A 27,934-nucleotide genomic window follows, 5' to 3' on the forward strand; every position below is an offset into this window, starting at 1 on the left:
TTCTGGGATAACACTACCCATTCGCGTGATACAGTAGCTCTCTCTTATCTGCCAGCCTTCACTTACGAAAAAACAACATCACAGGCATTAGACACAACACACTGCTGGTATTATACAACTGGTTCCTCCCCACAGAGAAAACAGTTGCTGCTGTACCGTTTGATAACATGGGGACAACTGCTGGGGACTTCATAAGAGCCCAATATTAACAAGAAAGCTGGAGAGACAGAGTCGCTCCAGCAATTAGGCAGGGCGAAGCAACTGCCTCAGGCAGCTGATTTTGGGGTGTCATGGAAAGGCAGCGAGCTGTTAGTAAATTGATTCATTATTGTTGTTTTTACTGCTGGGGAGTGAGGGAGGGGAGGTGGGGGTTTTCTGACACTAGTACCAAAATATCTGGCCTTGGGTACTGTCTACTTTGACAGAGAGTGGGGGTTCCTTCTTCGCCTCAGGCAGCTAAATATCTCGGGCCAGGCCTGTGGAGAGGGAATCTGCCAGGTGGTTAAAAAAGCATTACCAATGAGGAGCCTAACCAGGTAATTGGTTTTATTTTTTAACCATTTTCCATTTTAAATTGGATTCCCAACTGGGTCTGGCTTACTCCCGGTTCCTGTTAACAGAAGTCTGATCTGTAGAAATCAGCAGGCGAAGCACTTCATAGCATGGTGCTAAACATTAATACCTGCTAATTGCTGCAGATGAAACTGCAGTTAAAAGAATGCTTACCAGGAGCAGGTTCAGAAGCTGGGAGTTGTAAATGTGCTGGAATACAGAAATTTATTTATGCATTTCTCATTACTTTTCTACCCTGCCTTTTCTCCAGGTACCTCAAGGCTCCTTCCCCATTTTATCCTCACAACGACACCCACACATGGCTTCCTCCACAGAATCTTGCGAACCTTAGTTTGTTAATGGTGCTGGGAACTGTAGCCCAGTGAGGGATAAACTACAATTCCCAGATTTTGGGGGAGGAAGCCATGTGCTTTAAATGGATAGTGTCTGAGGTAAGTTAAGCTGAGAGATGATGACTTGAACTAAGATCACCCAATGAGCATCATGGCTGAGTGGAGATTTGAACTCGGATCTCCGAGGTCCTAGTCCAAGGCGTGAACCACTGCATCCCCCCTGGTTTTCCTTCTGAGGGCATTTACAACCTGTACTATAGTGTGAACCTAAGCATGTTCACTCAGAAGTAAGCACCATTATGTCAATGCCTGCTTGCTTCTGTTTACTCAGAAGTAACTCCTCCAAAGCTTGAGTTGAACAGAATTTGCTTCCAAATCTGTGTGCATAGGATTTGCAGCCTTAGATGGACGGAGGAGTCAGCAACTTCAAATAAGGCCACATTCACATCATAAATTCAAAGCGCTATAAATTCAAAGCACTTTAAACAATTATGGCTTCCCGCGAATAATTATGGGACTTATAGTTTGTTAAGGGTGCTAAGAGTTGTTAGGGGATCCTGATTCTCTTCCTGGTGCTACAATTCCCAGAGGTCCGTCTTCATGGGAAACTCTGCAAAATAGTCTTTCTGGGAAGGAAATGGGGGTTTCCTAACAACAGTTAGGGAAACCCCCATTGTTAGGAAACCCCCATTTCTGGGAAGGACACACTGCTGGTATTATACAACTGGTTCCTCCCCACAGAGAAAACAGTTGCTGCTCTACTGCAATGATAACATGGGGACAACTGCTGAGAACTTGATAAGAGCCCAATATAACAAGAAAGCTGGAGAGACAGATTCGCTCCAGCATTAGGCAGGGTGAAGCAACTGCCTCAGGCAGTTGATTTTGGGGTGTCATGGAAAGGCAGCAAGCTGTTAGTAAATTGATTTATTATTGTTCTTTTTACTGCTGGGGAGTGAGGGAGGGGAGGTGGGGTTTTTCTACCTCTGCTACCAAAATATCTGGCCTTGAGTACTGTCTCCTTTGACAAAAAGTGATCAGTGGAACTGACCAGCAAGACAACACAGGAGGCGTGGTAATTACCGTATTTTTCGCCCCATAGGGCGCACTGGCCCATAGGACGCACCTAGTTTTTTGGGGGGGAAATAAAGAAAAAAATTTCGGGTGCAGGCACCTCTCCCCAAGCCGTGGGAGAGCTGCGTGACTTCGCGCAGCCCTCCCACGGCTTGCAGAGAGCTGCGCTAAGCCCGAAGCCTGGGGGCGCTGAACTCAGTGCACCCCCAGGCTTTGGGTGCAGGAACCTTTCCCTAAGCCGTGGGAAAGCCTGCATTCGCCCCATAGGACGCACACACATTTCCCCTTCATTTTCGGAGAGGAAAAAGTGTGTCCTATAGGGCGACAAATACGGTACGCTCCTTAGGACAGTGTTTTTCAAACTTTTTTGGGCAAAAGCACACTTGTTTCATGAAACAAATCACGAGGCACACCACCATTAGAAAATGTTTAATATTTTTTTCTTTAATGGCAAACAAAAACGTTGTGGACCGTTCTCTGCTCAGCGGGGATCGATCCGCTGATCCCCGCTGAGCCGGCGGATGACAGCTCCGTCTCCGCACTGTGTGCGGAGAGGGAGATGTCAGAGCCCCGCTGCTCTCTATGGGGAATCGGATGAGAGCGGACCGCCTGTCCGCTCTCATCCGATCCCATCCGATCTGATCCCCACCCAGGACGGATGGAAAATAGGGTGGACACAGTCCGGCGCCCGCCTAGTGGGCGAAAATGTGACATTTTTTAAAAAAAATCTTTTGAATTTTACAATTTTTCCCACGGCACACCAGGCAACATCTCGCGGCACACTAGTGTGCCGCGGAACAGTGGTTGAAAAACACTGCCTTAGGAGGAATCCAAAACCAGAGTGTGTAACAAAACAACAACCCTATTGCCACTCTCCTGCGTGCCCATTCTTAAAGAGAAGCCCTTAAGGGAACAGGGCAGAGCTGTTACTCAGCCATTTTCAGAAATCCACCAGCACGATCTTGGCTTTCTGCCCCTACATTTATCAAGCAAGTTAATCATTCGCAGTCTGAACTTGTGCATATTTCCTCCAAAGGTCATCCCACTGCGCCCTGCAAGGCTTGCTCCTCCGGGCTGGCAGAAAGACACTCTCTGTCGTGCCAGGCTCTGCACGATCCAAGAGGCATGTCCTCCCAGGATCCTTTGCAAAGTCACAGATAAGTGTTGTAAAGTAATTATCAGACTGCACACAGCTTTGTTTTTTAAGTCTTTAAAAATAATTACTGCCCTAATGATGGCTTGGGAAGCCTTTCGGAAGGGACTGACCCCGGACCTGCCTCCAAACAAGAGTGCTTAGGATTTCAGAAGTTATTTGCAAACAAGAGTGCTTAGGATTTTTAGAAATTATTTGCAGCATAATCAAAAGTGAAAGAAAACCAACCGCTTCCCCTTGCTGCCCAAGGATATAGTCCCAACGGTTTGCGTCAGACAGAATCGAGCATCAGCAAATAACGTTCCTGTTAACAAATTTCTGAGCTGTAGGTTTAGGGGATGTTTGCTAAGGGGCCACGTGTAGAATAATACTTAACAATCATATAGTCTTTTCAGAGCGCTTCACATAACATCATCTCCGAATCCTGACAACAACCCTGTAAGGTAGGCAGGTATTATTATCATTCTTATATTGCTCAGGTTACCAACTTTCACCATTTAAAAAAAAATCTATGGGGCTGTGAGGATGAGTCCTCTAGGTTAGAGAGTTTCTGTTCCAATAAGCAGCAACGTAGATCAATAACTACTACAATCACATCCACACCACACATTTAAAGTGCCTTTATACCACTTTCACAGTCATGGCATCTTCCCAAAAAGATGCTGGGCTTAATCGTCACAGTGCTACAATTCCCAGCACCCTCAACAAACTACAGTTCCCGGGATTCATGAATGTTAAAATGGTATAAGAGTGCTTTAAAGGTAGGGTATAGAGGTGTGATCATAGAGAATACAATCCCAAGTAGGGATGGCTAACCTGTGTCCTCCTGCCCTCCCTAACTATTGGACCCTAGGTAGGGTTGATGGGAGTTTCAAAAAGTGCCTGGAAAGCCACAGGTAAGCAGCCCTGGTAGACACTGCCCCAGGGAGACTATAACTTCCTTTCACACAAACCAAGTTAGGCTGCAGTCCCATGCACATCTTTCTGGAAGTACTGTATGCTCCTTTGAAAACAATGGGGCTCACATCTGATTAGACATGCAATATTGTGCTGTTAGAGCAGAGTTTCCCAAACTTGGGTCCCCAGCTGCTTCTGGACTACAACTCCCATCATCCCCAGCTAGTAGGACCAGTGGTCAGGGATGATAGGAATTGTAGTCCAGAAGCAGCTGGGGACCAAAGTTTGGGAAACCCTGTGTCGGAGCAACACAAGACTAAAAAGATTCAGCATCCTGTTTATTGAAGCATTCTGATGATCCATTCTGATGATTCTTTCAAGTCTGGAGTAATTTGTATGGAGTCTTCATACAATCATTATTATAGGCTGATGCTGAATTTACCTTTGTCTAGCTCTAAGCATTGAACCCCTGGCTTCTGATCAAAAGAGCTACAGAAATGTGAAAACTCTCTAAAAGTTATTTTTCCTGTTTCAGATCCAGGTCCAGGAAGACATAGCAATTCCTTGGACCGTAGAGGCACAGAACAAAAACCAAAACAAATCACAATCCGTTTGGAAAGCAAAGCGTCCTTTTTCCCTTTCCTTTTTTAAGCCAGCTTGGTTTCCAAGCTGCCTGCATGCTGCCAACTCACCTGTGTGGAAATCGCAGGTGGAAAACAGGTACGCCGATGACCTGGCTGTTCCCAAAGAGTCCCTGGTTCTGCTGTCCCGCAGTAGAAAGACAGGTGGGAATAGCTGCAAGATGACCCCAGTGTCAACGGTTAGAGGGGAAGGGAAGAAATGTCATATAGCCTCTGTCCATGGCAGTCCAGTGCAAAGGAAAAACTCTCCGGAACAAAGCTGAGGTCTCCTGGAGAGAATCAGGAGCTGCTGGAGTGCTCCAGGTGAATGTGGGTGGGTCCAAAGGTCACATGGTCAGAGGAGAGACAGGTAAAGCGGGGAGGGGGAGAGCAAGTCGTAGGAGGAGTCTAAAGGTTCCATTGCCAGAATTCCTGTGTGAGTGTTGCTTTGTAAATTTGTCTAGCCACTTCTACAGAGAGAGCCTACGCACACATAGCCCTCACGGTATAATAGAAATCGTCGCTTTACTAGGAAGTGAAGGAATCTTTGTTTAATACAGCACAAGTTCCGAGGCTTTAGAAACAGGTTCCAGGGCTAAGGTGTGAAGTGAGCTGGCTGCCCTCCCATTTTTCTCTTTGTTCGAGGCCGGTTTCCTAAAGCAAAGGCACAGCTAAACCACACAAGCAGTTGTACACATACTGTCCGTTTTCTAGGAGGATCCATCAGCGGCATGGTTGGTCTTAAGGCTGATAATATATCACATCCAAAGTCTGCGTGGGGATCTTTTAAGAGAGCTGAAATGAAAGAAGCAGTGCAATGTTCAGAGGCTAGAAATCGTACAGTATTCTGCGTATGCTGTTTGGGGCTTCCCCCTCCCTTGCCTGAGATCCTTGGCCTTCTCCACATATCCCTTTTATTGTGTACAGTCGTACTTTGGTTGACAAACACCTTGTGAGCCGAACCGTTTTGGCTCCCAAATGCCGCAAACCCGGAAGTGAGTGTTCCAATTTGCGAACGTTCTTTGGAACCCGAATGTCCGGCCCGGCTTCTAATTGGCTGCAGGAGCTTCTGAACGTTTTGGAAGTCAAATGAACTTCTGGAACGGATTCCATTTGACTTCCAAGGTACAAGACCTATTGGGGTGTTCCTGCTATGAGCCCCTCTATCCTACACTCAGAACAATATATCCTAAAGATACCACCGTTTTCACTGACCTTCATTCCAAGGAAACAGGAACCCTGGGTAAGCACAGGAGTCTCTCACTGCTCAGAGACCGGGGTTGCATACAACAGTCATATTACTGACAAGCTGAGGTAAAAGGTAAAGGTAAAGGGACCCCTGACCATTAGGTCCAGTCGTGGCCGAGTCTAGGGTTGCGGCGCTCATCCAGCTTTATTGGCCGAGGGTGCCAGCGTGCAGCTTCTGGGTCATGTGGCCAGCATGACTAAGCTGCTTCTGGCAAACCAGAGCAGCGCACGGAAACGCCATTTACCTTCCCACCGGAGTGGTACCTATTTATCTACTTGCACTTTGACGTGCTTTTGAACTGCTATGTTGGCAGGAGCAGGGACCAAGCAACGAGAGCTCACCCTGTCGCGGGGCTTTGAACCGCCGACCTTCTGATCGGCAAGTTCTAGGCTCTGTGGTTTAACCCACAGTGCCACCTGTGTCCCCGACAAGCTGAGGACATACACCTAAAACAATGGGGGGGGAATGTGTTAATTATGGTGATGCGGTGTTGGATACTGAAGTTAAAAGTACTGCATTATGAGTAGGAGAAGCATGTGGTCAAACACTTGAAGAAGCCCCTTCCCTATTGTGATGACATGCTTTTTTTCTTACCCTTTTGCTCACGGTTTCACTCCTTTTCAGCAAGACAGCTGTTACGGTCATAACCTGACCTATAATACATATTATGAGTTCCACTTCCTCATGTTTGTGTCGCTGAAACCAAATATTGCTCTTCAGTTTCCTGTACGGTCTATTTACCAAGCAAGGCTTGGTACCAAGGGTTTTCACATCGCTGAGCTTTATGTTTGCTGTGGTTTATTCCCCCCACCCTGCCCCACATCTGACTTTGGTGTCATAGAGGCAGGTACCATGATGCAGGGAAAAGAACCCAGACTTAGCTCTCCCACTTTCCATTTTACCTTTCAGCCCCCAATAAGCATATTTGAACCTCTTCTGGGTTCGCTTTGCTCATTTTCCTTTGGTGCGCTAAGACCCTGAAGAACCCTAAACGAACTAAATTTCCCAGGGTTTTTTGGGGGTAGCCGTGATTGTTTCAAGTGGTAAGATCATACTTTAAATGTTTGGTGCAGTAACAATGGGGAAGCATAACAGAACAACTCCGAAAACAGAAGGATATGTGGATGGTCCAGTATAAATCCACCACTTTGCACTATTCTTGCACGTAGGTAAAGGGACCCCTGACAGACCATTAGGTCCAGTCGCGGATTATTCTGGGGTTGTGGCGCTCATCTCGCTTTATTGGCCGAGAGAGCCGGCGGACAGCTTCCGGGTCATGTGGCCAGCATGACTAAGCCGCTTCTGGCGAACCAGAGCAGCGCACGGAAACGCCGCTTACCTTCCTGCCAAAGCGGTACCTATTTATCTACTTGCACTTTAATGTGCTTTCGAACTGCTAGGTTGGCAGGAGCAGGGACTGAGCAATGGGAGCTCACCCTGTCGCGGGGATTCGAACTGTCGACCTGCTGATCGGCAAGCCCTAGACTCTGTGGTTTAACCCACAGCGCCACCCGCGTCCCTCATTCTTGCATCTACTAGGGCATAAAAATGCACCTACTGTGAATAAAAATGCAAATATTAGTGAAAATTACGCACACAAATACATTACAGTAGGGGAAATGACTTTGCAAAAATATGCTTGTTAGGAAAAACTGCCTACAAAAATGTGTATTTTAGGATCAGCATTAAAATGCTGATGAATTTTCACGAGAACTTTAAACAAACATCAATAAATCACAAACTAATGTGGAAATGTGAAGAACTGAATTTAAGATTGGAAAAGTGAAGAACCGAAATGGACAGATTTACTCATCCTTAACAAAAGCATCTCAGATTGCTGACTAAGCAAATCAGATCTCATCGTGCTGTGAATCTCTATGTTCCAGCCAAATATTTGTGTCAGCCAGTTATGGGGAGGCACAGATCAAACGATCAAAACCATCTACACTGTCAGCTGTTCTAATTGTCTGGGTGGAGAGATCACTCACAATCCGGTAGCTGTATTCTGTCAGCAAGCTGGTGTTGATTACACCTGTACACTGATGTAAATTCTGCATATTTCACTGTGGAGAGAAATCTTATTTTTTGGCAGGGATCCAGCTTGTGGCTTTTCTGTATTACTGATGTGTATAGTGTTTCTGTGACAGTTGTTTGTCTAGAAACGCCAGCACTTTCCAGTTTTGATTGCTCAATCAATCAGCCGGGTTTTTTTAGCCCGGGGGTGGGGGGCAGTGAGCCATAGGAATGGATTGTCCTTCCTTATAGGCTTTCAGCGTTCAAGAATCTCTTGAGGTCTGTAGTGCCAGGAACATGAGCTGAGACATAAGTAGAATGTATTTTGTCTGTGTTTTTGAATAGCAACTACCTGCCAAGGTTTGATTTTTGAAATTAGATAACACTTAGGGCTGTTTCAGACAATTGTGTGCATCACTCAACCTCGGTTATCTCTGACTACTAACTACCACCTGATGAGGACTTGCAGCAGAATGTGTCAGCTGGTTCCACTGAATTGTGTTTTAAGGCAACATATAATGATATGACAGTTCTGTAATGGCTCATTCGCACATATAAGGAATGATATTTGATACTCTGGGTCATGGGCGAAGCTAGGATTTTTGTTGCGGCGGGGAAGGCCTTTTGTTGGGGTGGGGGGGAAGAACCTTAGCTATGTATTTTTATTGATTCTCATTGATTTAAGGGGACACAGGGAGCGGCATCTGCCCCTCCCTGCCCCCCCGTCCAGATTCCAAGTTCTTTTAATGCTTTTCCTCCACAGTTCCACCCCTTCACACTCACAGGCATCCCTAATCCATGTTTAAAGTGAAGCAAAATCGATTTAAAAACACACAACAAAACCATGTATGCACACACCTCTCTGTTTAGCTGCACAATGGAAGCTCAGCACAGAGGCATAAATTAGACTAAGGGTAACTTTGTTTCTGCCATTCTTCTTTCTTTCATCAACACCATTCTGCCCCTGTCCCCGCCCCCCCTTTATATTGTTAAAGGTGTCCCACTAAGCAGGACTAAGTTTCAGGAGTACAGTGGTACCTAGGGTTAAGAACTTAATTCCTTCTGGAGGTCCATTCTTAACCTGAAACTGTTCTTAACCTGAAGCACCACTTTAGCTAATGGGGCCTCCTGCTGCCGCTGCGCCACTGGAGCACGATTTCTGTTCTCATCCTGAAGCAAAGTTCTTAACCTGAAGCACGATTTCTGGGTTAGTGGAGTCTGTAACCTGAAGCGTCTTTAATCTGAAGTGTATGTAACCCGAGGTACACCACTTAATCAGGTTTGGTTTCCTTTGGAAAGATACAACTGAAGGTTTATTACTAACCTTCCACTGATCTGGTTGCACTTCTTATATTGCAAATAGTTGCAATACAAATGCCTTAAGCAAGAAATATTTTCCCCCTATGTTATGCATGTTTATTTAGAAGTACTATAACGGGAGGCAATGGAAGACAGGCGTGCCTGACGTGCTCTGGCCCATGGGGTCACAAAGAGTCGGACACGACTAAACGACTCAGGGGCGTCTTACCCATAGAGGCTAGTGGCGCGGGGTGCCAGGGTGCCAAGTTCTGGAGGGTGCCAGGGAGGCTGGATGCAGTGTCTCCTGGAATCAGCTCATCGCCCTTGCCCGCCTCCGCCATGCTGCGCCAAAGCAGTGCCGGGCCCAGAGCCTCCATCTGCAGTGGCCAGCTGAGCCAGGAGGCACCGCATCCAGCCTCCACCTCTTCTCCTCCAGAGGAGCCGCCCTCCAGCTGCTATCTGCCTCCTCCAGCTCCGCCATCCTCCCTAAAAAAACTCTGAGAAATTGGGGGGGGGGATTCAAGAAGGAGGAAAATGGAAATTGAAACCATACGAAGAAGTGAAAGAGCATGTTAATGATTGGTTACATTATTATCAGGTGAATTAAGTGTTTAAACAAGATATCAAAGAAAATGGTTTCTGTGAAAAAGAATCGAGGTTTCAACAAGAAATATTGAATAATGATTTTAAAATTCTGTCAAAAATGTATAAATTACTGCTTGAATGGCACTTGAAAGATGAGGAGGTAAAATCAGTTATGATTCATTGGGCAAAAGACTTAGGATATAATATTCAGTTAAGTGATTGGGTCAAATTATGGAAAGAAGGTTTAGGACTTACTGCACGTAATGCATTAAAAGAAAACATGATGATGATGTATAGATGGTACATCACACCAGTTAAGTTAGCAAAAATGTATAAAGTCAGTAATAAATGTTGGAAATGTAAAGAAAAAGAAGGATTATTTTATCATATGTGGTGGGAATGTAAAAAGGTGAAATGCTTCTGGGAGATGATATATAATGAGTTGAAAAAAATGTTGAAATATACTTTTATTAAAAAAACGGAAGCATTACTTTTAGGTATTGTTGGAAATGATATAAACAGGAAAGATTGTAAGTTGTTTTTATATGCAGTTACAGCAGCAAGAATATTATTGGCCCAAAAATGGAAGCAAAAAGAACTACCAACATTAGAAGAATGGAGGTTGAAATTGATGGACTACGCGGAATTAGACAAACTAACAGGAAGGATCCGAGACCAGCGGGACCAGAGGTTTACCGAAGACTGGACTAAATTTACTGAGTATTTGAAAAGTATTTGTGATGATCAGATTACGTTTGTAGGACTACAAAAAGTTCTGTGAGGAGTAATTTAAGAAATATTGTAAAAATGGAAAGGGAGAATTGATTTGTTAGAAAAGGTAAAGGCAATATTAAGCTAAGAATTGCAGGAGAAATAATCAAGACGGAAGGCTATCAGAGATGCTGAAGGAAGTCCAAACAAGGACATACGTATAATAATTTGTGTGGTATGTCTTAAAAAATTTTGTATGCTAAAAATAATAAAAAATATTATTATTATTATTATTAATAATAATAATAATAATAATAATAATAATTTTTTATTTATACCCCGCCCTCCCCAGCCAAGGCCGGGCTCAGAGCGGCTTACAAGCAACAATAAAAACAAGATGAATGATTACAACTTAAAAACAAAAATAAAATACAACATTAAAATAATGGAACATTAAAATATTAAAATGTAGCCTCATCGCAGGAGAAGGAAAAGAAAGAAAGAGGAGAAAAGAGAGAGAGAGAGAGGGAGGGAATCAAATTGGCTCCAAGCCAAAGGCCAGGCGGAACAACTCTGTCTTACAGGCCCTGCGGAAAGAAATCAGATCCTGCAGGGCCCTGGTCTCATGAGGCAGAGCGTTCCACCAGGCCGGAGCCAGAGTTGAAAAGGCCCTGGCTCTGGTTGAAGCCAATCTAACATCTTTAGGGCCTGGGACCACTAAGGTGTTGTTATTTATGGACCTTGAGGCTCTCCGTGGGGCATACTGGGAGAGGCGGTCCCGTAGGTACGAGGGTCCTAGGCCGTGAAGGGCTTTAAAGGTCAAAAGCAGCACCTTAAATCTGACCCTGTACTCCACCGGGAGCCAGTGCAGCTTGAAAAGCACTGGGTGAATATGCTCCCATGGCAGAGACCCCGTGAGGAGCCTCGCTGCAGCATTCTGTACCCGCTGGAGTTTCTGGGACAGCTTCAAGGGCAGCCCCGCATAGAGCGAATTACAGTAGTCAAGCCTGGAGATGACCGTCGCATGGAAGAGAGAAATGGGGTGGGGGGAGCCGGAAGGAGCTTTGCACCACGGCGCCGGATATGCCTGAAACGACTAAACCACCACAACAACATAAGAACCACTGCATTAAATGGGGTACGCCCAGCGCATAGGACTACCACATATATATGAACTGTATATGTGTGTGTGTTCAATACTTTTCTCATATATATATATATATATATTTGCTTTCGTAGATTTTCACGGGTACAGGAATGCAGGTTTTGGTGTCCTCGGGTGTCTTCCCGTGTAAAAGTTGGGGTGTCTAGGCGACGTTTCGACGAGGTCTCACTCGTCGCCTAGACACCCCAACTTTTACACGGGAAGACACCCGAGGACACCAAAACCTGCATATATATATATATATACACACACACACACCGTTTATGAAAAGTATATATATTATATATGTATTCGCTTTCGTAGATTTTCACGGGTACAGGAATGCAGGTTTTGGTGTCCTCGGGAAGACACCCGAGGACACCAAAACCTGTATATATGTATTCATACATACATGTGTGTATATGTATAAGGGATACATATATATGTGTGCATGTGTGTGCGTGTATGTATATATATATGTGTGTGTGTGTGTGTGTGTGTGTGTGTCTTTCTCTTTCTCTCCCTCCCTCCCTGAAGGCATTAAACAATAATAAGCCTCGGCTTATGCCTCCTTTCTGCAGAGGAACCTCAAAGCCGCGGCCCCTCTGCCTCCCGCACCTTGTTTCCTCCGTGACGGGAACAATTTGGCTAATGCACAGCTCCAGAGCTGCAGGACTTCAAAGTACTTCCGGAGGTTGTGCACTTCCTGCTTCCGGATCCCTTGGCCGAGGTGGGGGAGAGAGAAACGTTGCCTGTTTTACGGTAAACCCCCACCCCCCACCCCTTATGCTCGGCAGAGAGGAAGGTGCACGGGTGTCGGGTGTGGGTTGGGACCAGGAGTTGGTGGCGGGGTTGCCATGTTTTGAACTCGTGGCTGCAGCTGTGCCTTTCGCACTGAATAATACATGGTCTCCGCTCCTTGAAAAGCTTCACCGACTGAATTCCACGTATCGCTATAGATGGGGAAGGCGCAAGGGCAGGGCTGGGCTACTGGCGTCGTCGTTTCCTAGCCCAGTCATGTTATTTATGAAATAACATTTATTTTAACGCTGTACTGTTTTTAACACTTGATTGGGAGCCGCCCAGAGTGGCTGGGGAAACTGAACCAGATGGGCGGGGTATAAACAAATAATAATAATAATAACAACAACCACAACAATAACAATAACAACAAAAATACTAGTCTAAGGTTGCCAGAGGGAGGCAAGGGCAGCCCGGGTTCTTGTGAGAGAAACATTGGCGCCAGAGATGGATGGAGATGGTGACAGAGCAACTTATGTTCATGTTTCTGGTGGAATGATTACGTTGCAGGTGCAAATGAGGACTGGAAACTTGCTGGGGAAACCGTCTTGGGAAGAGATGGAGCTTGTGGCGGGTGTGGGGGTGAGTGGTGGGTGAGGAATGTGCTGGCCAGGTGAAAAAGTGGCCAGGGCTCCAGCACCTGAAACCATTGCGTAGAAGAGACGGTTTAAGCGCTTGCAGCATTTCGTGCAATGTTATAGCTACTGGCTGACATTTCACCCTTCAATATGATTAAAAGGGGTTGCATCTGGGTGCCCGGAAGGGGAGCAGGGAGGATCACTGAGAAAGAAGGCTTATGAGGGTGCAATCAGAAGGAAGCCCCACTGAACCTTCACTTACTCCTTGGTAAGTGTGTGTGTAGGATTGCAGCCTAAGGTAAATAAGTCAGAGTACTTGTGAGCCAGATAAGGCTTTGAGCGGTAGAGGAGAACGCAGTTGTCAAATCGGTGATATTGAGGTGGGAAGTGTTTTAAAATTGGCAGAGAGGATATGGTGTAATGCAGAAGGTGTGCAAAATGGAGACCTAGTGCAGTGGCAAGGAGGAAGCTAATAATTTATGAAAGACTAAAATGTTGAGGGATGCTATAGTGAGTTGTCAGTTGGGGTGTTTTGTGTCTTTCATTGAGGGACACTGAACTGTGAGACTTTCAGGTACTATGCTGCTTATACCTCTCCAGAACTTTTTAAGAACAGGATTCATAATGTTTATAATCCTTGTATTAATTGCTCTGCAGGGGAGTTTGAGATTTGTTGTGTGTTGGGAGTTTTAAGTCAGAACACTCTTTGGGGAAATGGGAACACAGGCAGGAATGAAGTTGTCTGGGAGCAATTTCTTGATATTAATTAGTGATATCATTTGATGTTTCTCCTGCAAGACTTAATTCTGCCGCAGACTCTCATTCTTGTATTTGTTTGGGAATAGCAGGTAGTATTGTCACTGGTAAATGCGTTTTGGGCATTTTTACAGGAAGATAGCATGGAGAGCAATTATTTCCCAACCGCTACTTGGTTTGTAAGGGAAAAGGGATTGGGAGGGGGCAGTGGTCAAGGATGGTGGTACTTGTAGTCCAGCAACCTCTGGAGGGCCACAGTGCCCCCCCCCATATATAGATGCTAGCGAAATGGTTAGCTAACCTCCGCTAGGTGGCAGTCGTACATCTTGTGCCATTAAACAACAGAAGAAACCACTTCTGTTGCTGGTTTTTTAGGGTGTATCTGACCTTTCCTTCTTGGGAGTGTGGCTCATAATGAATGTACCCCCCCCCCTCATGTGAAGAGGGGTGAATTTCAGTGGTGTCAAGACTTGGTATGACTGAGATCCTAGACTTCAAAATAAGGAGAACTTGAGAGCTGTCATCCCATGAAAGAAGGCACATTTGAGAACAACAGGCTGGGTTGTGGGACAATTGGTAATTGATACCTTGGCATGACAGGGATGTGGGTGGCGCTGTGGGTTAAACCATAGAGCCTAGGACTTGCTGATCAGAAGGTCGGCGGTTCGAATCCCCGCAGCGGAGTGATCTCCCGCTGCTCGGTACCTGCTCCTGCCCACCCAGCAGTGGAAAGCACGTCAAAGTACAAGTAGATAAATAGGTACCACTCCGGCGGGAAGGTAAATGGCATTTCCGTGCGTTGCTCTGGTTCGCCAGAAGCGGCTTAGTCATGTTGGCCACATGACCTGGAAGCTGTACGCTGGCTCCTTTGGCCAATAAAGCGAGATGAGCGCCACAACCCCAGAGTCGGTCACGACTGGACCTAATGGTCAGGGGTCCCTTTACCTTTACCTTACCTTGGCATGACAATGAGAGCTCCTTGGTATTTAGGATGAGCAGGAAAAAAAGAATAGACAGTTTCATCCTGTTTGTTTAACACTGGGGAATTGCAGGAGGCGCAGCTTGTCTTTCGGGGGGTGGTGTAAAGCTGTACCTATTGAAAATCACTCTGCTGCACAATAATTAAAGGTACAGGAACCCTTAGCAAAATATTTTATGAATATTTTATGGGACATGAGTCTGCCTGCAGTAGATTTGGGAATGTGGTGAGGGAATAGATTTGGAGATGTCAAAAGTAGGTTTCTTGAATATCCAGAGAGGAATCTTTGAATCCTCCAGTTAAGAAGGTGGGTGCAGCCTGTTGAGCCACCCCATGACCATTTCCTGAGCTTTCTGTCCATCTACCCCATTCCCCCCTCCTTAATTCTCCCCCTTCCAACCCTGTGGCTCTTCTAACCTGCATCCGTATCCAACACAGTCCATGAGCTTCTTTGCGTCTAGTACTGTGTTGTATCAGGCCCTGACAATGTGCTTAACCAAAACATATCTTTATGAAGGCAGGGAGGAGCTGCCAGCTTCTTCCTGGATTGCCCATCTAAGCCGGCATGACGCGCCATGGCAAGAACTGCACAGCAGGAGCTGTCTACACCTACCATGAAAAGAAAAAGGACACAGGTGAGGAGGCTGCTTTCTGTAGGACTGGATAGAGACTTGAAGGGTTTCAGCAGTGCTGCAGGGGGAACCTTGTGCTACAATGGCAGTGGTGGGGGCTGCAGGTGAGGACCCCAGGATTCTGAATGAAGGGGAAACCCTGGCTAGGTTTGGGAGAACAAAATTGTCAGTTGGGGCAACTAAAACCAGGACTGTTGCTAGATAGGGAAGTTGAGGCAGTACTTGAATCTACAGGGGAAGCTGGGGGGGCCTTAGTGCAATCTACAAGCCCAACTACCATCCAACTCTCCCTAATTATGAAAATGGTTGTCCTTCCCTTAGCCTTCATAAAAGCAGTGGTTTAAGGGAGGTACCACAAAAGCCTGGGACCAGCAGCCTCCCTTTCACCACTATGGAATTTGAGCACTGCTCCAGGCCTAGTGCAGTGAGAGAATAAAGGTCAAAACAGGGAGGCAAATCACTGGTACGTTTGCTTATAGCCAGGTGAGAATTGGGAGAAGCTCTGGGATAGTCAAGAGTATTGGGCACACCCTGTGGTCTGATTTAACACCACCCAGTGTTTCGTTGAAACTCAGGTGGAAATTAAGCTATGCAACTCCAAGCTAATTCCACCTTCTCTCTCTATTGCTGGAGGAGATTATGGGTTTGCCAGCCCTTAAACTGTTAGCAATCAGGTGAGCAGTCCTGAGCAGGTCACTTGACAACCTGGGCTTCTCTGGGCAGATATTTTACCAACTGTTTTCCCTTTCTGGATTTAGAGATTTAGCAGAGCCACTTAGGCAGGCAGGCTCTTTTCATTAATGCGGCCTTAATGTGACCATTGCTCCCCCCCGCCCACCTTTCCCCAGCTGCCTCTGGATACGGGACCCAGAACGTCCGTCTGAGCAAAGATGCTGTCAAGGATTTTGATTGCTGCTGCCTCTCCCTGCAGCCCTGCAAGGACCCTGTTGTGACGTAAATATCTGGCAAGGCCCACAGGAGACTGTTCAGTGTATTAAACTGGAGATCTGCTACACTACTTAACCACTTGCCTTTTTTGTAGTTCGCTAATAAAGCAGTGGATCTCTAAACCTGGATCCAACATTCATTCATGCGCACACACACACAAAGTTGCTTCTTTCATTGACTCGCAGAGTTAAGTGAAATTATTTGTTCACTCGCTATATATCTCTGTTGAGATAATAATTATTTATGTTCTTTTTCATGCAAATTCCTGCACAGACGTACCTTGGATCTCAAATGCCTTGGCTCCTGAATGAGCAAAACCTGGAATAGAGTGTTCCAGTTTTCGAATGATTTTCAGAAGCCGAACATCCGGCACTGCTTCCGCGGCTTCCGATTAGCTGCAGGAGCTTCCTGCAGCCAATCAGAAGCCGCGCTTTGGTTTTCCAAATGTTTTGGAAGTCGAACGCACCTCCGGTACAGATTCTGTTTTACTTCCAAGGTATGACTGTAGAGTCAAATTCTCTTCTGCCGCTGGGAAACGGTGATTACATTCCCATTTCACAGATGGCAAATTGTGGCTAACATGTCCATAACTGAGCAGGAACTTGAACCCCAAGCAAAGTCTAGTATTTATCACAGGACTATATTGTCCCCTTCTGCTGTAGAATGATATCTTGGTTTGGTGGCATGACCTCCCAGGTGTACCCTTGACCTTTGAGATTCATATGGATACACCTTGGTGCTCTGCAGCTTGCATGGGAGCCTTTATGGAAATGAAATTTAATTGTGATTCTCATCCTGCCTGTGTCCCTCTCCAGCCCTGATGGATACCTGTATGAGAAAGAAGCCATCTTAGAGTACATCCTGCACCAGAAAAAGGAGATTGCCCGGCAAATGAAGGTAACCAGAGAAGTGGCTAGTATGCTCATCTGAAGAGCCAGATTTGTATGTTCACAGCTGTCAGCTGGTTTAATAGGTGGGTGGGAGAGCACTGCATCAATATTTTACAAAAGGGGAGGAGGTGGCACTCAAGATAACTGGTAAAATGAAATATATATGCCAAGCCACATGGAAACCAGGCTAGTTGAAGTAGAGATCTTTTTAATCTCTGTGTTTGTTTTCTCCCCTGCCTCCAAGGAGCTCAGGCTGGGGCTTCCATCTTTGTTAAGAACCTGTGTGAAATAGGCTCGCCTCGTGTAGCACCCTTCCTTTGGGGGTGCTCTCCTGTGTGCCTTGCTTCCGAACCAGTGCAAGACTGCCATATAGGGCAGGGAAGATGGCGCTTAAATCATTCCTCTTGCTTCAACAGGAATTGCCTCTAAGAACCAGAAGCCACTGATGCCATCTGCTCAGTGGGGCCTACAAGTCTAAAGGGAGGACTTCACAGAAGGGTATAACAGAAAGTGTAGTGAGAACTTTAGAACTGTGATGGTTTAAAAAGGTAAAGGGACCCCTGACCATTAGATCCAGTCGTGGATGTCTCTGGGGTTGTGGCGCTCATCTCGCTTTATTGGCCGAGGGAGCCGGCGTACAGCTTCCAGGTCATGTGGCCAGCATGACTAAGCCACTTCTGGCGAACCAGAGCAGTGCATGGAAACGCCGTTTACCTTCCCGCCGGATACCTATTTATCTACTTGCACTTTGACGTGCTTTCGAACTACTAGGTTGGCAGGAGCAGGGACCGAGCAGCGGGAGCTCACCCCGTCGTGGGGATTTAAACCGCCGACCTTCTGATCGGCAAGCCCTAGGCTCTGTGGTTTAACCCACAGCACCAATTGTTGCTTAATAGGGTGGTTTTCAAAAAAATTTTTAATGTAAAGTGCTTGAGGTGGTACTCCAAAACAGCTGAAGGCTGCTCTGTGCTTTTTGCTGATTTCTTTTCATGCCCAATGCCTGTTTTCTCTCTTCACTTTCATCGCGTCTCTCTCACTTGGATCATAGCAAGGAGTGTGCCCCTTCCGTATTTTAGCAGGAGAGCTTTGTCTTTGTCATGACAGTTTTTATTCCTGTGCCCAACTGCAGGCCTACGAAAAGCAGAAGAATGAGAAGAAGACGGAGTTGGCGGAGTTGAGCAAGGCTGCCAAAGAGTCCAAGGTGAAGAATTTCCTCGACAAAGAGATGAGCATTGTCAGCAAACCTCTCAACCCCTTTGATCGCAAGGCAGGTAAGTGTGAAGATTTGGGACAGGGCCGAGCGACAAAAGTATGAGAAATAAGAAAAGTGTAAAGAAAGTGAATTACACCTCCCAGTTACTCCTTAGACAGAGCCATGTACATCTTTCCTGTGCTTCATAGTAATATTTTCCCCACCCTTCTGCGTTCCGGTCCTATCTGTTCGGCAGCGATGAAGTATTTTTAGAGATGCTCTTTGGTTTTCTTTGGGTTTTGGCAGTGCCCTAAAACACAGCACTGTGGCTCGAGTGTCGCTGGATCACATGCTGTCCACAGTTTATCTCCCATTGCCACAGTCACACTTTTTCCACCCTGGTTTAAAGTTCTTCCCACATCTCCACAGCGCTCCCTATTCTTTGTAGCTCTCCGGCTGTCAGCCTCTTTGAATATTTGTCTCAAACCCACACAACTCCTCATGTGTGAAGTGAAACTCCTGGGGGAATTGTGGGTGGCTGCAATGAGGTGTGAACCATTCTCCCAAGCATGGAGCAAAGAGGGTTGCGTGGTCCTGGGTACCTGCTGAGTTTTGTTATGGTGTTTAAAACTTTTGCTGGGGGTTGTGGTCAACTGAACTGCTAGGGTTCAGCTTCAGGGATCCCTAAGGCAGTACTGGATCCTGTCAACAACTCAGTAGGGCAAGTCTGCAGGTGAGCTCCAGTGCCATTAATCTTGTACAGTAGGGTTAGGGAATCTTTTTTTCACTTGGAGGGCTAGATCTTTGTTTCCCTGCATGCCTGCAAGCTAACTTCGACAGGTGGGTGGGGCCACCCACCTGTTATTCATCTGACTTCACGATGTTTTCAGGGGTCTGATAGGTGGGAGGGGACTGTTCCGCTAGTGCATTCCCCACAAGGAATGAAGCAGCAGGACTGAACTCTCTGCTCACTAGCTGGTACAATCCTGCTCTCTTCTGGGGTCGCTGTGTCAGCACGTTCCCTGCAGTGAACACAATGGCAAAGTGACCCAGAAACTACAACTAATCCAGAATGCGGCAGCTAGACTGGGAGTGGCCACCGAGACAATATAACACCGGTCCTGAAAGACCTACATTGCTCCCAATACATTTCCAAGCACAATTCCAAGTGTTCGTGTTGACCTTTAAAGCCTTAAATGGCCTCGGCTCAGTATACCTGAAGGAGCATCTCCATCCCCATCGTCCAGCTCAGACACTGAGGTCCAGCTCCGAGGGCCTTCTGGTGGTTCCCTCACTGCGAGATGCAAAGTTACAGGGAACCAGACAGAGGGCCTTCTCAGTAGTGGCGCCCACCCTGTGGAACACCCTCCCATCAGATGTCAAGGAAATAAACAATTATCTGACTTTTAGAAGACATCTGAACGCAGCCCTGTCCTGTTCAGGGACGTTTTTAATGTCTGATGTTTAATCACTTTTTTATTATTATCATTAATTCTGTTGGGAGCCGGCCAGAGTGGCTGGGGAAACCCAGCCAGATGGGCAGGGTATAGATAATAATAATAATAATAATAATAATAATAATAATAATAATAATAATAATAATAATAATAATAATAATAATAATAATTTATTTATTTATTTAGCACTCTGCAGGATTGAACCTTTTCCCCTGCTTGTTGGCTGATATCCCCCAGTGGCCTCCACTGATTGGCAGGTGGCTGTGGTTTGGGAGAAATGTCCGCATGGGCCAAGACTGGCCTGCATGTTGAAGGTTTTCTGCTCCTGCTATAGAGCCATGTCTTCCCACACACCACCTTAGATTTTCACCTCTTTCTTGGGAAACTATGGGACTTAATAACTGCCCTGTTCTGTGGATTACAGGAGATGCTCAGCCTGGACCCAGCAATGAAGAGAAAGCCAAACAACTGCCCAGCTTTTGGATTCCTTCGCTGACCCCAGAGGCCAAGACCAAAGTCATTCCGAAGCCAGTGAGTTCCTTTTGTCATTCCTTTTCCCGGCTCACGCATTGCCCCGTCTTCCTTAGGGAGTGTCTGCACTACAAATTTAAACCAATTTACCTGTCACAATGTCTCCAACACACCCAGAAAAGTGAAACTCTTAGAATAGAGAACTTCCGTCATGGTCACAAAACTGCACTTCCAGAGTTCTTGGGAGAAGTCCTGAGGCATTAACTGCATTGAGCTGGTTGCTGTCTTTGAGATTAGGAAGATAGTGTCTTGCAGTTGAGATGGTCCTTTTTTGTCATTTGGTTTTTCCCTCCTGTGTGGCTGTGGAGTTGAAAGGTATTGAAATTGAAACTGAAATACTTTATTGTCACTTGTACAACTTGTATACAGTGAGATTACACGAGCACCCTCCACTCAGCTCTCTTAGTCTTAATTCCCCTCGTTTACTGACGCACACTCACCCAACCCGAAAGTCAATTGCCCTGTTGTTATCTTTTCATTCAGCAGCCTAACAGCCCATGGATAGAAGCTGTTCTTTACCCTGTTGGTGTGACTAATCATGCTTCTATATCTTCTGCCTGATAGCAGGAGATCGAGAAAGTGCAGGCCAGAGTGTGAATCATCCCTGAGAATTTTTCTCACTCTCCTGAGGCAACGTTCTTCCACTATTTCATCCAGCGGATTCACGTGACAGCCCATAATATCTTGTGCTGTATTCAAAACCCTCTGTAGGCACTTCCTATCAGTTCATGTCAAACCAGCGTACCACACCGTGATGCAGTATGAAAGGACACTTTCTATTGTGGACTGGTAGAAGGAAATAATCAAATCAGAAGGTTGAACTAGTGTATTCCGCTGCTGTGAAGCTGGCAGCACAACACATATGTCTACTAAGAAGTAAATGCAGTTAATTTCATGGAGGCTTACTCCTAGGTGAGCGAGTCCAGGACTGCCGCCTAAGAGTGTTCTGCAGGCTTAATCTGCAAGTAGACAGCTCCTATTAGCCCACCTCCAACATGGTCAGGGATGATGGAAGCGGTACTTCAGCAACATCTGCAGGGCCATAGGTTTTTCACTTCCAATGTATTATGGTGAGCAGCAGCAAAGGATTGGGTTGGGTAACATGCACCTTCAAAGGTACCCAGGAAGCTCCACCCAGTCCCAGTAATGTGAGCTGGAAAATTTTCCCCAATAGGGCATATTGCTGCTACACTTTTCTATGAACATCTTTGATTTCTGAAAATGCATTGTTTCCTAAAACTTGTTTGTAATATAATGGATACAATTCTAGTAAAATTACGTGGTTTCAAAACTGGAATTAACTTTCTCTCTCTCCCCCCCCCCCCGCAGATGAATACACAGCTGTTTGTTGACAAACCAATTTCCAATGCAATGCTTTTTTCTTTTACTTCCTTATAATGTTTACTTTTTATGCTGTTCAGCCGACGTGTCTTAAAAGTGATTCAATTAAAACAATGTCCTACCAAAACTTGTAATTTGCTCAACCATCTAAACCACATAAAATCTACTCTTTTGATTTCCACCCACCCACCCTTAATAAAATATTTCACTTACAGTATTTTTGGCAATTTGAGAGGGGTGGGGAGAATGAGCTATAGTGCATACTTTTATTTTAGATTTGATTACTAAAGCCAAATGAAACACTACACTAGATCGTAATAAATTTTAGTATCAGAAGAAAATTCCCTGAAAATGTTCTGATATCTCTGATTTTTGTAAAACCCACATCTCACCTTTTTTCAGCATTTAAAGTCATGACTATTTGATTTCATCACTATTTCCCCATTCTTTTTATACAAAATGATAATATAAGTAACATGCATCGTACTCTTACTTTACTTGCATGGGGTGAGGAATAAATAAATAAATGGGGAGAGGAGGAAACTCACTTTCCAGTTACAGTCGTACCTAACAGCTTAGTTCTCGAATGTTTTGGCTCCCATATTCCACAAACCCATGTTCTGGTTTGACAATTATTTTTGGAAGCTGAATGTCCAATGGGACTTCCGTGGCTTCTGATTGGCTGCAGGAGCTTCCTGCAGCCAATCAGAAGCTGCACTTTGGTTTCTGAATGTTTTGGAAGTTGAATGGACTTCCATAATGGATTCCGTTTGACTTCCAAGGTACGACTGTATTTATTTCCCCAACCCACCTGCACACTGCTGTGATTGCAGGATTACTCAGCCCTCACATTGCCTTTCCAAAGCCAGGTAAACAGCCCTCCACCTTGCAGAGGCAGGGGGCCAGTTCCAGGAGTCCCTGGTTTTATGGTTTTCTGCATGGTCCTCCAGAAACAAACCCTCACATAAGATGCAAGTTACCTGTATTAAGGTTTAAGCCGAAATAATTTTTTCCAACCACGCATTAAGTTCCCCTTCCCTCTGCTTCAAAATACTTTCATAACTTTATATTTGAATGTCCTGTGCAGGAGGGAGGGTGAGGGAGTCTTCTTATTGGCCCGAGTTTTTTCTTTTCTGATAGATTAAAAGTTAACCTTATGGAGGGGAAGAGTTTGGCCACGGGGATGTTTCTGTTGAGTTTTGTTCACTTTGATCAGCGCAGGCTGGAGTGTGCCCAGTTCGTTGGCCACGAGTAGCTTCTGCTTCCAGGTTTATTCCCAGGATTTTAATACCTTGCATTTCAAAATCTTCAGTATCTTGAATATTTGACCAAGCTCTGTAGCGTCCTGGAATTGATGGGTGTGTGTGTGTGTTTCAGACAGAGTGTCAATATTTGCTGTAAGCCATTTGCCTCTATTGTTTCTAATTCATACTCTGCCTCTCCACTTGCTGTGCTCTTTGTCAATCTAGGACAAGTGTGTGTACTGTCCCATGAGTATGAAGCCCCTGAAGTTGAAGGACCTGATCCCAGTGCATTTCACCCCAGTGGATGCTAGCGTGGATCGAGTAGGGCTGATCAACCGACAGGACCGCTACGTGTGTGCCGTCACACGAGACATGCTTGGAAACTCTGTCCCGTGTGCTGTTCTGCGTCCATCGTGAGTGATGGGATGGGACATTTCAGAGATGGGAGGTCTTCTTTTTTAAAAAAGTTTTTATTTATACTTTTCAAGTTTATACATTTCATTAGTTTTACAATCAATTTAACACTTCAGAATTTGACTTCCTTCCCCATCTTTCTGCGGTTCCTTACCTATTATTTTTTAATATCTTCTGTATATCCGATTTTATTTCACTTGCCCATTTAATTATCTACTCTAAATATATGGGACGTGGGTGGCGCTGTGGGTTAAACCTATCAGAAGGCTTGCCGATCAGAAGGTCAGCAGTTCGAATCCCTGCAACGGGGTGAGCTCCCATTGCTCGGTCCCTGCTCCTGCCAACCTAGCAGTTCGAAAGCGCATCAAAGTGCAAGTAGATAAATAGGTAGTGTTCCGACGGGAAGGTAAACAGCGTTTCCGTATGCTGCTCTGGTTCGCCAGAAGCAGCTTAGTCATACTGGCCACATGACCCGGAAGCTGTATGCCGGCTCCCTCGGCCAATAAAGTGACATGAGCGCCGCAACTCCAGAGTCGGCCACGACTGCACCTAATGGTCAGGGATCCCTTTACCTTTACCTAAATATATACCCTTGTGAAACTGCAGGTTGTCACAATAATCCTGCTAATGTTTTTATCTGTTTACAATTTATCTGTAAATATTCAGTAAAACATTTCCATTCTTTTATAAAAAAGTTTGTCATCTTGATTTCTTATTCCTCCGGTAAGTTTTGCCATTTCTGCATATTCCACAAGTTTTTGTATCCATTCTTCCTTTACTGGGACTTCTGCTTCTTTCCACTTTGGGGCAAGTAGCATTCTTGCTGCTGTAGTAGCATACATGAATAAATTTCTATACGATTTAGGTAGTTCTGTCCCTAAAATTCCCAAAAGAAAACTTCTGGGGTTTTTTTAAAAAAAGTTATTTTGAACATCCTTTTCAGTTCATTGTATATAATTTCTCAGTAAGCTTTAACCTTACTACAAGACCACCACACATGATAAAAAGAACCTTCTTTCTCTTTACATTTCTAACATTTGTTCGATTTAGATTTATCAATCAATTTCCTTTATTCGACCGATACTCAGAAATAAAACATTACACAATACAGAATTATAAACTAAAACATCATAGGGGTACATAAATAAGGTAGGACCGCAGTACTAGACCTCTCACAGATAACCCACATCAAAGCATTCAGATATACGTTTCCGACACTTGAGTGCCAGGAAAAGGAATTTAGCCACTGACAAAGTTGTTTTCCCAGAAGACTTATTTAGCAGATATGCTGTCTGCTTTCCTCTTTGTTGGGAACTGAGCTGGGGTAAGTATGGAGTTATAAGTTAGATTTATACATTTTTGCCAATTTACTTGGTGTTAGATACCAACAATATATTATTTTCATATAATTTTCCCTTAAACCATAACATTATGTAAATTTTGTAGGGGATGGAAGGTCTTCTGCATGTATGCTGGATGTGGAATAGTTGTAAGTAGCAAAGTGTGGGAATCCAGGCCTTATACTTAGCAGCAAATAATAGGTGTGTCCTTCCTTCCTTCCCCAAAGGGGCTCTGTGGTGACTCTAGAGTGTGTGGAGAGACTCATCAAGAAGGACATGGTTGATCCAGTGAATGGAGAGAAGCTGACGGACAAGGACATCATCGTTCTACAGCGGGTGAGAGTGACAGTCTAACCTCCTGCCATTCCTTCATAAACTCCCAGTGCTTCCTCAAAAACTTGAAACCACACAAAGCCCCAAGCCCAGACGGCTTTACAGTAGAATTCTATAGGAAATTCAAAGAACCCCTGATGCCCTACATCAGTGTTCCCCAACCTTGGGCCCCCAGCTGTTTTTGGACTACAATTCCCATCATCCTTGACCACTGGTCTTGCTAGCAAGGGATGATGGGAGGTGTAGTCCAAAAACAGCTGGAGGCCCAAGGTTGGGGAACACTGCCCTACATGACCCACCTATTCAATGGCATCATGAAAGGGGGGGCCCATCCCCAAAACCTGGACCCACTCCAAAATAGTCTCCATCCCAAAACCAATGGAAGACAGCCTCAAAGTAGAATCATACCGCCCAATCTCATTAATAAACCAAGATTACAAGATATTCACATCAATCTTGGCCAGCTGCCTAAGACTGGCTTTGTCCCTGGTCGCAATATTACAGACCCCATCAGGAAACTACTGAACCTCATCAAACACAGCAAGGCAACTAAATTCCCACTGACAATTATGTCCCTAGACATCCTGATTGCTTAGAGTCGAAATACCTGTTAGCAGTACTAACTAGCATGAAATTTGGCCCCAACTTCCTACAAATCCTCAAACAAATATCAACTCCCAGTGCTGTAGCCAAGGTGTCAAAAGGCATCATTAATTCAGGGTTGATTTCACCTTCTGAGAAATTAATCCCATCTTTATTTGTCACCTGTGGCATTGCAGGAAGAGCCATTCCACGATGCTGAAGCTCTTTAGCCATGCTTTAGGAATCACTTCTTCCATGCCCCATAGCCCTGCCCCATATGATTGAAACTACAGATGATCAACACATCCAGGTTTTCCTCAGTATTGCTAATCCCTTCAGTACAGTGGTGCCTTGGTTCTCAAACAATTTGGAACCCAAACACTGCAAACCTGGAAGGAAGTGCTCCGGTTTGGGAACTTTTTCAGAAGCCAAACATGCTCCGTTTTGAGTGCCACACTTCCGTTTTGAGCGTTACACTGAGGTCTGTCTGCTTTTGCTATTTATTTTGCGTTTTTTCTTTTCTTTTTGCGGCTCTTTTTTGTTTTGTTTTTGTGACGGTGTGGAACCCAGTTCAGCTATTGATCGATTGATTGTGTGACTGCAGTACATTGTTTATAGCGTTCATTTTATGGAGCAATGGTCTTGTAAGATAGTAAAATTCATGTTAAATTGCTGTTTTAGGGGTTGTTTTTAAAAGTCTGGAACGGATTAATCCATTTTGCATTACTTTCTATGGGAAAGCACGCCTTGGTTTTGGAACAGACTTCAGGAACGGATTAAGTTTGAGAACCAAGGCACCACTGTACTGTTGGCATGCTATGTTCGCAGGATAACCCCCTGAACTTAGCTTCAAGCAGCACCATCAATTTACTCCAGTCATGTATTTGTTTACAACGTAAGCAATGTTCAAGATATTCTCCGCAAGCCAAATCCAGAAGTGTTCTGCATTATTAGGGACTCCCAAACTACTTAACACGCCCCCCAAATATCCCTAAGATATGTGAATTTAGAGAACTCGATAGTCCTAGCCATTTCTATCCTGCAGCTAGCCAGAGATCCATAGTCTCCTGTGTGTCAACAAACACGATGCAAAAATAAAGGGTTGTGTGCTAATGCTAGTCATACAACCAATGTTAGTTGGATATAACCCAAAGCCTTGGCGATCCCTGAAATTCTGCATGCCCCGTTGCCCATTTATGAAGCTGAACTGATGTTTCTTGGGCAAGTTACAAAACATTAGTTGCCAGTGCTTTTTGACACATGGGCAATAATAATTCTGGTTGCATCTCTGCTTAGATCTTGTTGTATTTTGGCCCTCATGCAACAAAAGGCAAACCAAGGTTTCATGGCAACATGGCAGGGAGGCACCTATGGAAGGGAGACATGAGTGGAAGGGAAGCTTTAGTTGGGGAAGATGCAGATTCAGGAGAGAGGGAGAGATCACAGGAGCTCCCTAAGATGTCTGGAGGTTGTTTTTTTTGTAAGGGATAATGAAGGGGGAATGGTTAAGCATCCTCCTTCAGGCTCCCAATTTCCCTTTGCAAATGCACCTCTCACATGCATTAGCATCGCAAGGTGAGATTGGGAGACTCTTGCTTTGCCTTATTCATCTGGGATTTGGAATCAGGGCCTGTTGCACGGCTTCACCTGGGACTTGAGGTCCCAGAACCTCTCAACGGGTAGATAAGCATTCAGAAGCAGAACAGAGACACTGCATGTCCCACAGGCAAAGCAAATTCCAAGTTCTACAGCTGCTATCCATCCTTGTCTTCTCTTCTTCTAGGGTGGCACAGGATTTGCAGGGTCAGGCGTGGAGCTGGAGGCCAAGAAGTCCCGCCCTGTTATGCAAGCGTAACATGTTCGTGCGACTGTCTTTGTGGAAGAGAGGAACAGCCAGCATGCCGCTCTAGGCTGCCCAAGACGTGCTCCCTGAAAGCGCCGAACATTGCATTGTTTGGACTCAGTTCAGTCTTTCCTGAGCCCTTGTTTGGATTAGTTTACGGGGCAGTTCACTTGTGTTTATATATCTCCGTTCCTCCCACACTTTTCAGTGCATTTCTGCCACTTCCTTAACCATGCAAAGTCTCCTTTTATTTTTTTAAAGTGGATATGTTTTGCCACGGTGACAACGCACTTTAAAAATTATTTGTAAACAGCACTGTGTCAGGGTGCAAGTCAGTGTCTGCTGTGTTTTGATACTTGCTCTACATGTTCAAAAGACAGAGAAATGTCCCCCCCCCCAAAAAAAAATGCACCAGTGCTGGTA

At 45.2% G+C, this 27,934-nt stretch overlaps 1 protein-coding gene and 1 long non-coding RNA gene across 6 annotated transcripts; both read left to right on the top strand.

Annotated features, from left to right (window-relative positions):
- Positions 1 to 279: 279 nt before the first annotated feature.
- Positions 280 to 10,789, top strand: LOC310830338. The gene is made up of 3 exons (XR_014557600.1): positions 280 to 1,004; positions 3,016 to 3,575; positions 10,347 to 10,789. It is a non-coding gene; the product is annotated as an uncharacterized lncRNA (long non-coding RNA).
- A 1,505-nt stretch (positions 10,790 to 12,294) lies between these two features.
- Positions 12,295 to 27,823, top strand: NOSIP (nitric oxide synthase interacting protein). Of its 5 annotated transcripts, XM_083709853.1 has the most exons (10): positions 12,360 to 12,412; positions 13,191 to 13,297; positions 15,282 to 15,399; positions 16,245 to 16,350; positions 17,160 to 17,241; positions 18,364 to 18,505; positions 20,308 to 20,414; positions 23,225 to 23,412; positions 24,981 to 25,089; positions 27,452 to 27,823. In XM_083709853.1, exons 3-10 carry the CDS (start codon positions 15,330 to 15,332, stop codon positions 27,521 to 27,523), a joined length of 876 nt encoding a protein of 291 aa, XP_083565979.1. In that variant the 5' UTR covers positions 12,360 to 12,412; positions 13,191 to 13,297; positions 15,282 to 15,329; the 3' UTR covers positions 27,524 to 27,823. The 5 variants fall into 5 exon arrangements, with proteins under 5 accessions (XP_083565976.1, XP_083565977.1, XP_083565978.1 ...); XM_083709850.1 differs by lacking the exon at positions 13,191 to 13,297 and having other exon boundaries at positions 12,295 to 12,412; XM_083709851.1 differs by lacking the exon at positions 13,191 to 13,297 and having other exon boundaries at positions 12,300 to 12,412; positions 15,286 to 15,399.
- The last annotated feature ends 111 nt before the right edge of the window (positions 27,824 to 27,934 follow it).

The sequence above is a fragment of the Podarcis gaigeae genome (genome assembly GCF_964106915.1).
Source record: "Podarcis gaigeae genome assembly, chromosome: 13".
Taxonomy (NCBI): domain Eukaryota; kingdom Metazoa; phylum Chordata; class Lepidosauria; order Squamata; family Lacertidae; genus Podarcis; species Podarcis gaigeae.

Excerpts from the sequence above, each read along its gene's own strand:
- NOSIP (XM_083709850.1), top strand. The coding sequence starts at position 15,330 with ATGACGCGCCATGGCAAGAACTGCACAGCAGGAGCTGTCTACACCTAC. Across the intron at positions 18,506-20,307 it reads CCCCTTTGATCGCAAGGCAG|GAGATGCTCAGCCTGGACCC; the intron begins GTAAGTGTGAAG and ends TGTGGATTACAG. Across the intron at positions 25,090-27,451 it reads ACATCATCGTTCTACAGCGG|GGTGGCACAGGATTTGCAGG; the intron begins GTGAGAGTGACA and ends CTCTTCTTCTAG.